Source organism: Labrus mixtus, chromosome 2 (genome assembly GCF_963584025.1).
Source record: "Labrus mixtus chromosome 2, fLabMix1.1, whole genome shotgun sequence".
In the NCBI taxonomy this organism is placed as follows: domain Eukaryota; kingdom Metazoa; phylum Chordata; class Actinopteri; order Labriformes; family Labridae; genus Labrus; species Labrus mixtus.
The window spans coordinates 11,584,912-11,600,378 of record NC_083613.1 but is presented as its reverse complement, the minus strand read 5'-3'; the positions used below and the strand labels follow the sequence as shown (position 1 = coordinate 11,600,378).

General features: G+C 38.7%; 1 protein-coding gene across 1 annotated transcript; it reads right to left on the bottom strand.

Annotated features, from left to right (window-relative positions):
• Positions 1 to 4,845: 4,845 nt before the first annotated feature.
• pi4k2b (phosphatidylinositol 4-kinase type 2 beta) lies at positions 4,846 to 15,359 on the bottom strand. Its single transcript, XM_061052083.1, has 11 exons — positions 14,849 to 15,359; positions 12,596 to 12,747; positions 11,821 to 11,901; positions 11,572 to 11,691; positions 11,187 to 11,318; positions 9,888 to 10,041; positions 9,527 to 9,591; positions 9,254 to 9,356; positions 6,797 to 6,930; positions 6,530 to 6,589; positions 4,846 to 5,194 (listed from the first exon to the last, which is right to left on the bottom strand). The coding sequence occupies exons 1-11, from the start codon at positions 15,195 to 15,197 to the stop codon at positions 5,021 to 5,023; spliced, it is 1,524 nt and encodes a 507-aa protein (XP_060908066.1). The 5' UTR covers positions 15,198 to 15,359; the 3' UTR covers positions 4,846 to 5,020.
• Between the last annotated feature and the right edge of the window lie 108 nt (positions 15,360 to 15,467).

The window sequence follows — 15,467 nt, the reverse complement described above, 5'->3', positions numbered from 1 at the left end:
ATCAGTCTAGCACCGGGGCTTGCATGTACAGATGAGCAGCACATGTGAAATGACAGGAAATCAAAGCATGTTGAACCTCGACCTTGTACGACCCAGTGTTGCTTTTGCCCATTGTTGCACAAAGAGGCTTTGAACAAGTAGAATGTATTTTTTAAATCATAGCAAGCCATTAATACCTTGAATGCCATCTTAAACACCTGTGTACATTTAGATCCTCTGGGAATTTGAATTGGCCTCCATGGTACACTTTTTATTGTCTATTGACTTCATGGTTATTGATATATCCCATTGCACGTACAGAACACTTAGGATAGACTGCATGATGCACAAAATCTGCGCTGCCAAATAGTCTCCTGTACATTTATAAAGTGCATACAGAATGTCCACCGAGAGAAGTCAGGTGAGTGTTAATTTTTTATGGTTTTGAGGTAAGAAAGTTTGATTGCTGGAAATGATGAATTACAGTGATGACAATTAATTAAGATCAATATAAGGCATAAACACCCATCCAGTCAATAGGATGATAATCCCTTTTTGGCAGCTGAAAATTGAATGTAGGTTAACCTTTTAGTGCCTGTCCATTATTACACAAACTATATATATATGTGGGGTAAAATAAGTCAATTAAGCATAAATGAAACGATAAGGTTATGTACTTTAAAGTTCAACTTTAAAAGTATTAACATGATTATTTTTCTTTACGATAAACTTAAACCTCTTAAACTTAAAACTCCTTGCCAGAGGACATTACGCTGGCAAACTCACTAACAGTTTTAAATCCTTGCTTAAAACTTAACTCTATAAGAAGACCTTTATGACTAGTGACTAAATGCAAGTATCTCATGCTGCTGTGATTGACTTAATTTGTTCTTACCTTAATTTTATGCATTCATTTATTCATTTGTATACATTTTATTGTACCAATAATTTCTGCTGTGCATTTTATGGAACCATTTTTATTCTGCCTATGTTTTAAATCTTGTTTTTTCTTTGCACTCTGTAAAGCACTTTTTGTAACCTTGTTTAATAATAATAATAATAATAATAATAATACATTTTATTTAAAGGCGCCTTTCAAAACTCTCAAGGTCACCTAACAGAGCAGAGATAAAAACAACAAAGTAACAACACAACGATAAGATTAACATTAAAAACACACAAAACACAAATGTACAGGATGTAAAGGAGTAATGAGAGCAGATGGGGAATCAGACTGAATATGGCAGTTTAAAAAGATTTGTTTTGAGATGAGATTTGAAAATGGAGAATCCATATCACGGATTTGTGGTGGGAGGGAGTTCCAGAGGTGGGGGGCAGAGCGGCTGAAGGCCCTGGACCCCATGGTGGACAGGCGGGCGGGTGCTGCAGTGAGTTGAATAGAAGAAGAAGACCTGAGAGTGCGGGTAGGTGTGTTGATGTGCAGGAGTTCAGAGAGGTAAAGTGGAGCGAGGTTGTGGATGGCCTTGAAGGTGAGGAGCAGAATTTTTAAGGTGATGCGATGTTTAACCGGGAGCCAATGAAGGTGCTGTAGGACAGGGTTGATGTGATTAACAGAGGGCGTTCTGGTGATGATGCGAGCGGCAGAGTTTGTGGATGGACTTGAGAGGGAGACCAAAGAGAAGGGATTTGCAGTAGTCAATGCGGGATGTAACCAGGGTGTTGACGAGGATGGCAGTACTTCTGGGAGTGAGGGACGGGCGATTAATGTTACGTAGATGGAAATAAGCAGACCGGGTGACATTATTGATGTGAGCTTGGAATGATAGCGTGCTGTCTAGGATGACACCCAGACTCTTAACCTGAGGGGAGAGAGAAACTGAGGAGTGGTCAATAGCCAGAGAAAAACTGTCGAGTTTAGAGATTGTTGATTTGGTGCCGATGAGGAGAAGCTCGGTTTTGTCACTGTTTAATTGAGGAAGTTGCAGGTGAACCAGGATTTGATTTCTTGCAGGCAATCAGTCAGGGAAGTGGGCGGGAGGGAGGAGGTGGGTTTTGTGGATAGGTAGAGCTGGGTGTCATCCGCATAGCAATGGAACTGGATGTTATACTTCCGGAAGATATGGCCAAGAGGAAGGAGATAAATGATGAACAGAAGGGGGCCCAGGACAGAACCCTGAGGAACACCGGTAGTGACTGGAAATGATGGATGGGATAGGATGAAAACCAGTGAAAGGGTGTGTCAGTGATTCCAATGGAGGCAAGTCTGTCAAGGAGTGTGTGATGGGAGATGGTGTCGAAGGCTGCACTTAGAGCAAGGAGGATGAGGATGGTTAGAAGTCCGGAGTCAGCTGCCATGAGTAGGTCATTAGTGATTTTTACCAGTGCTGTCTCTGTGCTATGGAGGGGGAGGAAACCAGACTGGAACTGTTCATAGAGGTTATTGTCAGACAAATGAGTGTGCACCTGAGATGCAACTGTTTTTTCAAGAATTTTGGATAGGAAGGGTAGGGGTAGGGGGTAGATTAGAGATAGGACAAAAGTTATTGAAGTCATTGGGGTCTGCACCAGGTTTCTTAAGTATAGCAGTTATTGAAGCTGAAGAAATGGGAACAAGACCAGAGGTGAGGGAGGAATGTATGATGACCATTATTAGGGAAGACAGAGGGGGTAGGCAAGCTTTTACCAGGACAGTAGGAAGAGGGTCTAATGGACAGGTAGATGGTTTTGATTTCCGAATGAGGTCAGATATTTCAGCAACAGAAGGAAGTTTGAAATTTGAAAGTGAGCGAGAGAGAGGGGGTAAGAAGACTGGGAGAGATGAGATGTTGGGAGTCAGTTGATATCCTATATTAATCCCTGAGGGAAATTCGGGTTTACACTCTGTTATTTATAGGGACATGCTTCTCACACACATAGGCCCGAATCACACGCATGCACAAACAGGATCTGTGGACATGCAATGGTGGAGAGATGTCAGAGTGGGGCTGCTACAAGATGCTAAGCATAGAGCGCACCAGAGCAGTTGGGGGTTCTGTGCCTTGCTCAAGGGCAGTGCTCAGGAAGTGCCCCGGCACCTCTCCAGCTACCAGACCAACTTCCAGATTTGGTCTGCACTGGGACTTGAACCAGCAACCCTCTGATTCCCAATCCAAGTCCCTACGGACTGAGCTACTGCAGGTGAATCTTGTCTACTTTGGCAGTGAAAAATGACATTAAAGAGTAGGCTAAGTGCTATATAAATGAAGTTATTATTATATAATCAAATAATAAAAGAAGTTATTATCATTATCAATCAATCTCAATCTATCTATTCGGTTCCCCCGTTTCTCGTTTTTGATTTAAAACCAAAATTGAGAAAACAAAAAAACGTTCTTTGGTTTAAAATAAGGTTGTTTTAGTTAGAGTTAAAGTTAAAGTTAAATCCTGTCTGACAACATTTTATACTTTCATACCTTGACCCATAAACTGACCTTTCAGCAGCTTAATAAAACTGTGCAGGACAGAAACAAAACTTAAAACCATTTGATTCAGACAGTAAAACAGTTTTTTTTAAATCAGTTTTCCGTTTTGAAACAAGACTGAAGTAGGCCTTCGGTTATTTTGTATTGGATCAAATTAATTACAGATTGTCCAATGATATTATTTTATGAATTTAAGTTGGTTTAAGTTATTCATGTTCCCAGTGAAATGGCCGGCCCAAGTTCAAGCACAATACTTTTTCAAGTTTTTAATTCTATACTGTATGCAACATGTTTGTCTCAGCAATAAGTCAAAACTTTATTTTGATGCATATTGGCACTATTAATTATTTTCAGTCCTAGTTCCCTTTTCTGTGAAAATTAAAGATATTAAATTGACAAGAAAAATATTACAATATTCATAGTTTATTATTCATTTGTTTACATACGTTTTCACATCATTATATTTAATCAAATTTGAAGATGCATACCAAAGAAATCACAACAGTATTATTCAGATGTCACATGTAGTCTTCTGTTGTATTTTGCTTCTTCTTATAATATATTGTGAGGTGGAAGATTAAAGTGCCTTCCCCTATCCCACAAGGTTCAAAAGGAAGCTTCTTGCCAGCAAATCAATATTTAAGACAACCAATACATTCATTGATAAGATAAAGGTGTTTTTGCACCGCATTCACAGGTATTGAAATGTTTAGGATTAAGGGTCACTATAGAAACCATAATCAGAATACATTCAAGCAATGTGTGTATTACTAGTCCTCCAAATAATATATTCAAGTTTCAACATTTTTTTATTGAGGTTTTCTTAAATATTCCTTCGTAAAATATATTGGCAGTGAGTTTGTGTATGACCAACAGAAGTGGCTTTGAAAAATAACCCTGTGTAAAGAGTTGTTTACCAAGTCAAATACCTCCAACAGTGCAAAGTGCACATCTTTATTTTGAAGAGTCATTCTACAAGGCAAATTAAATATGTTCAATTCTTATTCCAAACCAAGAACAACACAGTCCCAGGCCAAACAATATGACAACAAAAATAGCAACATCAATAGACAAAAAGTGACCCTTTTGTGAAAAAATGTGGAACCAGTCCTTGAGATTCCCAAACACTACAAGACCACGGATCAATTAGCTTGTGGTTTGTTAGTGCTTCTTTCTTTGGCTATTAGCCCCACTGAGAGACCTTGCAAGAGACTCTAGTAGGTACTTTGATTCAGTAAAAACTGCAATTATTTCTGAAGAAATACCTTTGTAGAAAAGCTGGTTTATCTATCAAGTCACCATAGTAACCACAGCCCAACTATCAACCAACTACCCCAAATTCTCTAGAAGACACTGGTATTCCAGAGCTTCTAGCTTCCGGGCTTCCCTGCCATCTCATTACATAACGAGGACTTGGCAAACAAGACAATTTTTCCTTTTGTTGTTTGTTTCCTTTCTTATTTTAAGGTTTCTCCCTTTTTTTTTCTTGCCAAGGAAACATAAGCACTCGGACAATAACTCAGTGTTATTGTCCTTTACCTCCTTGATCCTAAACTTCAGGACCATAGAAGACCCATTGAAGACATTTCTTCTCATCTCTACTCCTCACAAACATCTGACTACCAAGAGGAGAAAAATGGGCGTTTGCAGTGGAAGGTTTGAGTGAAGGCATTGCCAAGAGTGACCACCCGACCATGACCGCCTGAGCGGCTACGCTCGACCACCACCCGGGGCATCTGGACCAGCTGGATGGGGCTCTTCCTGTCCTTCAGTGCCTGGGTCAGGTTCAAAACCTAAAGACAGAGTTCATAATGTTTACAGTTCAAAACCAAAGCATTTTAAAGGACAAATGAGATAGAATTGGTCATTTTTAAGCCCTAGTATAATTTGTTGGATTTGAGAATGTTGTTCAGGTTAACCAACTGAGGACTGATGCAACATTTATTATGAAAGTATTATCTTATTTGTAAAAAATTATAATAAACAATAAAACAAATAAGTTGGGACTGTGCAATAGGAGAAGGTCATGTAGCCAAAAAAAGCACAATAGCAATTGACATACATAAAACTGTCACAAGCACAACTAGTCCAAAATGCTGCAGCTTGTGTACTGACTAGAACTAGGAAAAGGGACCACATTACTCCTGTATTAGATTCTCTGCACTGGCTCCCTATAGAATCTAGAATATAATTTAAAATCCTTCTTCTCATTTACAAAGCTCTAAATGGTCAGGCACCATCTTATCTTCAAGAGCTAATGGTGCCGTATTACCCTTCGAGAACATTACGCTCCCAGAATGCAGGCGTGCTCGTGGTACCTACAGTCTCTAAATGTACTATGGGAGGTTATCAGGCTCCTCTCCTCTGGAATCATCTTCCAGCCGGGGTCCGGGAGGTAGACGCACTCTGTACTTAGAATAGATTTCAAACTTTCCTTTATGATAAATCTTATAGTTAGGGCTGGCGCAGGTATAGACCAGTGCCTACTTATGCTGCTATAGGCTTAGACTACTGGGGGAACTGGCACCTTGAGCTCATATCTCTCCCTCTCTGTTTCTCTCTCTGTCCCTCTTTCTCTCTCTCTCTGTGAGATCATATTACTGCATGTCACTATCTGTAAATCTCAGTTACGAAACCAATTTTTTTCCTGGGAGCTCCTCAGCTCTCTTAGGCTCCTCGGGATCGTTTGTGGCCGGCCTGCCTCAAATTATCAAGTTGACCTAATGTTTTTCAATTGTTTAAGTGTATTACACAAAGTAAAGAATCCTATCTGGAACATTAGAAAAAGGGAACCAGAGGCTACACTTACAGCACATATGGCATTTGGTTGTGTGAATCAGAGGCAGTACAAGTGGATGCATTTCCAATTCAACTAATTAGCTTCATAAGGTCAGTGGAGCAAATTTAACATAAATCATGTTATTTTTTTTCTGTTGAAGAGTAATTGTTCCTCAAATTTTCATGCCAATAATGCCGTTACATTAAACTGAAAACAAAAAAAAAGCTGCAGGGTGAATTATACAAGGTGGAAAAAAATGAGAAAAAAGGGGCATCAGTGAAGGAAAAGAAAAGCAGAGAGCATGACAAGAATTACAGTCAAAAATATTAGATGAATGGATCAAACTCACCTGTCCTCTCATTACAGACATCTGTCTCTCAAACATTGTTTTGTCAAAACCTTTATCTTCCTAAAGAGAAAACAAAATTAAGTCAGCAGGTTTTCTATGTCTAAAATTGTGTTACTTTGCTACCACACAGCCATTAGATTATGTCACTAATCAAGAGTTTCATTTTAGAAGATGATAAACTTTATATTCCTGCGAGGGGAAATTCAATTATAATCTGTCTAACCAGCGAGAATGTGGGATTAGAGAAAGTTATGTGGTGGCTCTTACCTTGAACATTTCATAGAGATCCTCACAGAGGTCCTGAACAAAGTTCATGTCAGAGAGACGTGACAGCACCAGGTCTCTGGTCTCCTGGGAGAAAGCCACCTTAGCCTGGGGAAGCCAGGCCCAGTGGAACGGGTCTAATGGAAGGTGGAAAAGCAACAATGGGATTTGTGTCAAGCTCTCAAATGTTCTGTCATTCAACAACCTTTACCTTCCACTACAAACACAGTTTCTCTCTTAAACAATTGTCTCTCTCATTACTACATTTGAGTAGACACTTCTTATATTAATACATTGGAACATTGCCTATTTTTTAACTATGCTGTTATATTTTGTAAATTCTTTAAATTTGGCCAGGAAACTCTCAGAAAAGGATTCTAGAGAGAGGACTGTGTATATATATAACAATAATACATTCACTAATAATACTTCTAATGATAATCACACAACAAATATACTAAAAATACTACTACAACTAGTAATAACAAAATGATGATTATTAGTATTAGTAGTATTTATACATACATGAATAATAACAATATTGGTATATAATATGATTGACAGAAAATCAAGAGTACATCAACATGATGGACTTTATTGCTTATCATTTTCTTTCTTAGAGCTTAGATAAAAAGAATCATCCAATTCCCATGTCTGTAGCATGAATATGAAGCTACAGACAGCAGTGTTCTTGCTTTGTATAAAGTAATTCAGAAGTACAATCAACTAAACATTTGGTGTAGTTTGGGGTTTTTAGAGGGTTCAAACTCAAAACAATTTAATCCTTGGCTGTTGGCTGGCTCAAACTTGGTTGGTGTGTGAGAGATCCCCAAATTTCCCCTAGTTGGCGACAGTCTAGGCCTTGAACTATCTACATGTCACTATCCTCTCACAGTTTAAGCCCCACCCACTCTACAAAGGAAATGAAAAGTTTTGGATGTTCTCCTGTGGATTTTGTCAAAAAGGTCTTTAGACTTTTATTGTAAAAATCATTGCATTGTTCATGCGAAGATGGTTGTTAACATGGATGTTGTATATCATGAAACAGGAAGTTGTTAAGGGGCTGCAGCTGCTTAATAACACACATGTCCATGTCATCATGTTTTTGTGAAACTGAAGACAATTTACCACATTGTCGACCAATATAGTTCTATTCCATTATATTCTGGTTCTGTGTAAGGGAAAAATAATAGCTTTACAAGCACCTCTGAAGCTCACTCATGAATATGTTATATCTTGTTGGTTTCTTCTTACAAAAAACTAAATGTTATTGTTATAAAAATTAGAAAAAGGTTTAAAAGGCCAAGTTAGCGGTTTTCTCCTATTTCCATTCTTGACACTGAACTATGCTTATTGTTTGCTAGCTCTAGCTGTTATTCCAGTACTTACATTAGAGCAATATTAATATTCTTATCTAAATACCTGCAAAAAAAGATTACATAAAATGTCTATATTTCTGAAATAAAATAAAATGTTCATCGTTGAAAAGATATTACATATAAAGCTTTAACACTTGCAATTTGAATAAAAGCAACGGCTTTGGCAAGCCTTATATAAGACATAGATGTTCACCATTAGTGATACATCTGCAAATTCCTAGAGCTTCTTTAAGACAGAAAGACAAACAGAGAAAAAAGATAGAACAAAAGATGCAAACAGTGTTAAACAGGCCCTTCCATCTTTGCTACGCCAGATTTTGTTACAGCAGTGGGAAGCACCAAAGTAGACAAAGAACAGTCTGTTTTGGGCAGTGCTTAACAGGAGTGCCATATCCTAACCCTAACCCTCCAATTATTATGCATTGGGTTACTGCACATCTAGTGTAGACTATACTGTGTAAATTCAATATTATTCAGATGATGTCTGTCATATAAGTCTTATTTCTTGCCACTAAGTGGTGCTATGACTCTGAGCCAATATAAGCATTTAGATGTGGTAAGGCCAGAATTAATATCAAGCCTTTGGGGATAATTGAACACTGTGGGGTAGAGTCACAACTACTTCCGGTTTTCCAGTTACACATCATGATTTTCCACGCAACCAAGGACACTAACTTTATTGAAAATTATGTCTTTACATTACAGCATAAAGAACTTCTTAAGGCTTTTCTGACTACAATTTAGGTGGAAAATTTCAACCAAATAAGAAAAGTACTTTAAATTGCTCCTTTGAAAAGTTCAAAATGGCGCTATGGAGCTATTTTTCCCAGACTCAGTGTGTGCAAAGTTTAATGGGAGTTTTGGAATTTTGCAGAGTCCTTGAATTTTTTGTGCTCTTTTCTGGTGAGTTGCTATGGCCATTTGACATGTATTGAACAAATAACAAGTAATCAGTACAGGATGAAAGTCAGTTAAAAAAAAAAACGTTTTAACCAAATTTGATAAGAACAACGTGTCACAGCTTGTATAAAAGACCAAGCAAAATTGAAATGGTGTAATGGAGAAAATGTGACCAACATACAGGCTCTCCATTCATCCGGGTGTTTAAAGGGAAAGGCCAGGCCATTGTCAATTGCTGCAATCTTGATACAAGATTCTGAACTTATCTCTGGCCAATCTGTGTCCTATAGAGAAGGAAAAGGGGTCAGAAAGGTTTTCACCAAGTATGTGTTTGGTAAAAGCAGTGTATTACATTGTAAATGCATTATGTAGCATTGCCCAAGTTTAATGAGGGTGAATATTTGTTCTGTCACAAGTCTGAAAGCACCTTGAGTATAAATTGATTAAAGGTCACCTTTTCATCTTGTCCCCTTTCTCCTGGCTTCACATACTTGATCAACCAGTTATCATTTCCTCGATCTGAGGAGAAAATAAGAGAAATGAAAATAAGATTTTATCAAAACATGATAAAAAATCCAGAATATAAGACACAGTCTGTTTTTTGGGAGTCTCTTTGAGAGAAAAAAGGTTTAAACTGTCTTCCTTCCTACAGTAACTGTAAGGGAAACTGTTGAAAGTAAATTAGTCAGTCAATACATATAAAATTGTCTATTAGGTAGGAACAGGAACTATTTTAAGTTTGTATGAAGGATTGTAATTCAATACTGTTTTAGTTAAGTTATCCTTATAATTGTTTAAATTTGACAAACCCTCACCTGTGTTTCTGATAACATAGTCCAACACTACCAATCGCTCAAACTGTGACTGGAGCTGCTTCCTGATATTTTCTGGCAGAGGTTCTGCCTCAAAGCGCCGCAGCCAATAGTCTGCTTCACGGTAGCCCTCCACAAACAGCTGAAATGAGCCAACCTAAAAGAATGATTTCAAAAATATACATTTTTTACACAACATAAAATGGGATATCACTTGCACTTCAGATATCAATGCTGTACTTTAAATTGTTTTACCCCAGCCCCATATGAGAAAAAATCAAAATAATCCCAAGCCTCATGTTGGTCATCATGAAGTGCTTTGAGAGGCTGGTTTTACACCACATCAAAGCCAGCCTTCCTCAGACCTTTGACCCTCACCAGTTTGCTTATAGAGCAAACAGATCCACAGAGGACTCGACAGCCATAGCTCTTCACACTGCACTGAGCCATCTGGAACACCAGGGGAGCTATGTAAGGTTACTTTTCATCGACTACAGCTCAGCCTTCAATACAATCATCCTGGGAATTCTGGATCAAAAACTATCTGATTTATGGCCTCCACACTCATGGATTATAGACTTTCTCGCAAACCATCCCCAGACTTGTTTTACTTGTCCCCAACCTCTCCTCCAGCCGCACACTAAGCACTGGCTCTCCACGGGGGTGCCTGCTGTACTCCCTCTACACATATAACTGTAGTCCAGCCCACCCCAGTTACACCATTGTCAAATTTGTGGACAACACAGCTGTGGTTGGACTATTCTAAGGGGGTGGGCGAGTTTGCCTACATGGATGAGATCCTGAAGTTAACTGCATGGTGTTCAGTGAACAACCTGGCACTGAACATCCCAAATACCAAGGAAATAATATTTGATTTGAATCATCCCTCCTCTCCAATTCTCCTACTTCTTTTTTTTTACCTGTACTATTTATACAGTTCTACCAGAGAATGCATATATTTTTCCCTTTTAACTGTACAAATCTTATTTTTCTACTGCAGAAAGCATGTCTTACCTTTGCTATGTTTATATTTTTAACTTGTGACAAGCTACTTTTTACTGTAAATATTTTTCACGTATAATTGTCCATCTTTTCCTACTTCAATGCGAGTTGTTTGTTGTTAAGGTGAAGCATTTCTAATTTCCTTGTACAATTGAATAATAACAATAAAAAGCTTACTATTGTATTTCGAACCCCAAAGCACTATTTTAATCATTAAAACAGGTGTTTCTTCATATTGTGCACATACAAAACAGAAAGAGTAAGTTAAATTAGACATGGAGAGTTAACACCCTCTGTTACCTTGGGTGGCAGGCCCACTCGATGGAAGCGTCTTCCCACCTTGGGGACAATCTCCAAGGCGTACTTCTTTCCCCTGGATTTTGCTCTGTCAATGGCGCTGTAGTGGAATGTCTCACTTGCCAGATATACAACCTGATAAAAAAGGGATGTGTTGTTTGTACCATATTGCTATATTATGCATATTACAGTGCAAAACATGTAACAATCTACATCCAGGTTAAAGGGCCTGAAAAGTTCTACTTTGAAACAGGAGTTCAAGAATTTGAAATTTTTACTTGACTGGCATGTTTTAAAGTAAAAAAAACTTGCATAAAAATACAGTAAAAAGATGCATATTACAGAGGTGTAATTTATGCTTTGTCCAACCTTTTTATTTGGGCCCTACCTTTGTCTTTGGTACCACTCCAAGACCAAGCTTGGTATCAACCAGTGATGCAGCAGCCTCTGAAAGGTAACCCTGGTTAGGCAACAAGCAGCCTCGGCCAAAACAACAGGGACAGCACAGCTTATACGAAAGGGAGACAAAGAGGGCACAATCAAAATACAACTTTTTTTTTTGCTGAAGTGCTGTGACTCGTATGTTTGAAATCCTCCAAATTTTCACAAAAAAGATCAAATATTTTAAATATTGTACCTTGTGAAAATATTTGGTCCATTTGGGGTTAAGGTGACCATAAGGTTCCTCTGACTTTGGTTTGAAAACACCAATGATTTTCTAAAGAAAGAAAAGAAGGAAATTAACAAAAAGGTTTTTATATCTATATTGGGCAAACACATCACACAAAGGGACATAACTATAATACAAGCAGCCTTTACTGATTTTATAGGACCTTTACAAATAAATATTAAAGCACCACAGACAAATCCCTTGAACTTGTTCGCTCCTTTCTGTTCCATTACTCTGTACAAAAAGATAGACAAACCATATAGTAGACTTAAAGTAACTGATGTAAAAACAAATCATGTTTAATAGCCAGCAATCATTTCTTAACAAGAATAAATTGCAATGGAGAAAGTTAATATACTGCAGTACTCTCTGAAATCTTTCTACTACTATTAATTAAGAATGTACAAGAGATTAAAAAGAAATGTAGCCAATGTTTAAAAACCACTCAGTCCAAAGTCCTTCATCTCGTACGATTCTTCTTTGTCTTTAGCCCTTTTCATACTGTGATTCTGCAAAAGTGCCTAAACTAAGCTCAGCTGTCATTACATTGTACATTCATATTGATTCCACCGTGGCTGCCTGTTACTACCTCCAAAGACAGTACAGAGGATGGATCACTTCGTCCCGTAATTATGCCTCTGCGACATTCATTTTGAAGGGGAAATGTCACGGGTGCATAAATATCGAGCCGTGAAACGGCAGTCTGAATAGGGCTTGTGTCACTTCTCAACTCCCTCCTTACCCCTTTAAGGTCTTTGACAAAGTAGCTCCCACTTGAACCCTGGGAAATCCTCTCTGGAAATACGCCATTCTCAATGGCTTGTTCGGCCACTTGGATAATATCTGCAAACTCTGGATCATCAGGGAAACGGTTGAAGTCCCCACTGTTGGCACCTAGTACAGGAAAAATTTAGAAAAGTTTAATATTGTGATTTACTTTGTAGGAACACAGATTGTGCTACTGTTAAATAGAAAGGGCTTTTATAAAAGCTTCACCCTCATGAAACTTTCAAAATACAGTGTAAACCAGTTGTTCCAAACCTTTTTTTCCTAGGAGCACCCCAATTGTAACAAAGAAAAACTAAGCCCCAACCCCTCAGGTAAAAAAATGTAAAAATATTAACATACATTTTTACTGTTTTCATTGATGAAAATAATATTTTCTGTTATAAATTTAACATTTAAAAATCCAAAGGGACTTTCTATTTAAACTCTCCAGTACTTTGGTTGTCATGATTTTAGAAAATATGCTCAAGTATAATTTTAAAAACCTCAGAGCAGACAAAGCCTGCCTTAAAGGGGCCTGGACACCAGGTTGGGGAACAAATGTTTTTAAAACAAACGTCATTCAGTTAAATCTTAGTCATTCAGCTTGAGAACCTGAAAGCATCATCAGGCTATTTCAACGTATCGTATTGTATTATAAAACATGTGGACTAGACAGTTGGAGAGCACTAATGCACTTGTAAGAATACAAATCCGTACAGAAGACTTTTTAAGCGTGAGTACGGATTTCCAAACGGTGTTTTATTCTTTTCTTAACTAAATCTTCGGGGACTCCGTGCAACACAACAAAACTCCTATTTTAAAAACTTTCCCTCGCGACTCCAATATCAGAACAAGCGAGCATTGTGTGGAGACTTGTTATCAAGTCACTTCAGCAGCAAGCAGCTGCAGAAACATATTAAAACCAGGGCATAAGATGCTTCAGTTCTGACCTGACAGCAAATAAAACATGTAGTTTAAAAAAGTTGGAAATATAGGAAACCATAGATGTACCAGGGCCTCATCTATGCGTGGAAAACACTGATGTGAGTGCAGTTTGTTCTTAATGCAGAGGGAAATAGGAGCAATTGAATTAACATCACTGAGAAATCAGATCACATGTAAGTGTGTGAATCGAGATCAAGATTTGTTTCACGATTAATCATGCAGCCTTAGTAGCCGTGTCCTTGAACTAGTTGCCGGCGGTGGTCATGTCCTACAGCTTTGCTTCATGCCTTTCGACGTTGGCAGAACCTGACTTCAGATTCTGGCCAGGTTCAGAGCAGTAGGAAAGCACGTTCAGGGATTACGCTAACAACTCTGTATCTCGTGTTTAAAAGACATCCAACATCCTAACATTATGAGGTGTATTTAAATATTTATCAGCACAATAGATTTTCTTCTAATGGTTATTCAGCCACTCTGGGCGCTACTACTGATACATATCAGCAAGTTCAGGTCAGCACGGTGCTGATGTCCCTGCTCCAGGCATCCAGTGGACTGGTTGCACAGGTAACAGAGGAAACAGATGCAGTCAGCTGAGGATCACAGACAGTGAATTTGTAGGGAAAAGATGGTCTGAGTGTTTGATAGTAAAAAGAATAAAACACTGACTGACTTGCAATGTAGGCTACATTATTTTTTTATAAATATTAGTCTACTCATCACACTACTCTCTATTGAATGATTCCACTTAATGTTTGCTTAAAAAGGGAAAATAAAATAGGAATAACAGATAGGCTAGTATTGAATTGCAACACTTTATAATCTCAAATCAGAACCCAACAATCGTGATGAAATAGAATCGCCACAAAGGCATATCTAGCTCTAACAGGAGGCAAAATTAAAAGAAAAAATGGTTAACTTCTTAAGTCCTCTTACATTCAAACATGCAGATGTTGTAAGGAGGCAAAGCTACGGTTTCTGTATTTTAAGTTTTTAAGTCGCCTAAGACCCGTCATTTGAGACTCCAGTTTACACAATCTATGGTTTACACCCATGTAGAGGCGGGCCTGTGACTTCTGGTGGCCTACCTGGAGGGTTTGTTTGCTCTCCTCGGTTGGCAACCTTCAGAAAGACAACACAACTTATCTAACCAGCGTCCATTAGTCAATTGAAATGTTGCCCCAAGAAAATGGACAAAAGAACAACCACTGCCCCTTCTTTTTTTACCACTGTATTTCGGCAACTTCCTAACTATCGATAGCTTAATGTGAAACATTAAGCCTACCTGGGGAGGCCAAGGTGTCTTTATCCGATGACGAGCTGTGTCTGTTTCGCTTGCTGCGCTTCTCTTGCGCACACCGAGGAGACGTCGTGTTCCCTGTTAAACCCGGTAGTAACAGCGCCTCTTCCCCGGAGCCGTCGTTCTCAAGCTCGGTCAAGACACTTTCACAAGAGTCAGAAATACGAACAGCTACTCCAGGGTTAACTGAGAGTCCTAAACCTATCCCAGTACCATCGAATAAAACCTGTGCCGGTCCCGAGAAGTGAAAGTTACATTCAGAAGCAGGAACCGCTGTTGCTTCAGAGTCCAGCACTGGCTCGCTCGTCTCTGTCGGGTCGCATTCGGACATCATCGTCGCTCGGTTCTAAGTAGGCCTACGTTACGTTAAATGTCCCATAAAAACTAAATATTCCCACGAATAGGCTACCTATAGGACCATCAAAGCAGCTGTTTTCTTGCACCGGTGGGGAGGAGGCGGATCGACAACAAATACGTCGAGTTCATCTTGTTCTTGTTTTCCGGTAGTTTGCATCCATCACGTTGGTACATTACCGCCACCTTCTGTTGCGGAGTTTTGGCTTCTTACTCTGCGGCTGTGTGCAATGTGTGGATACGTCTCAGT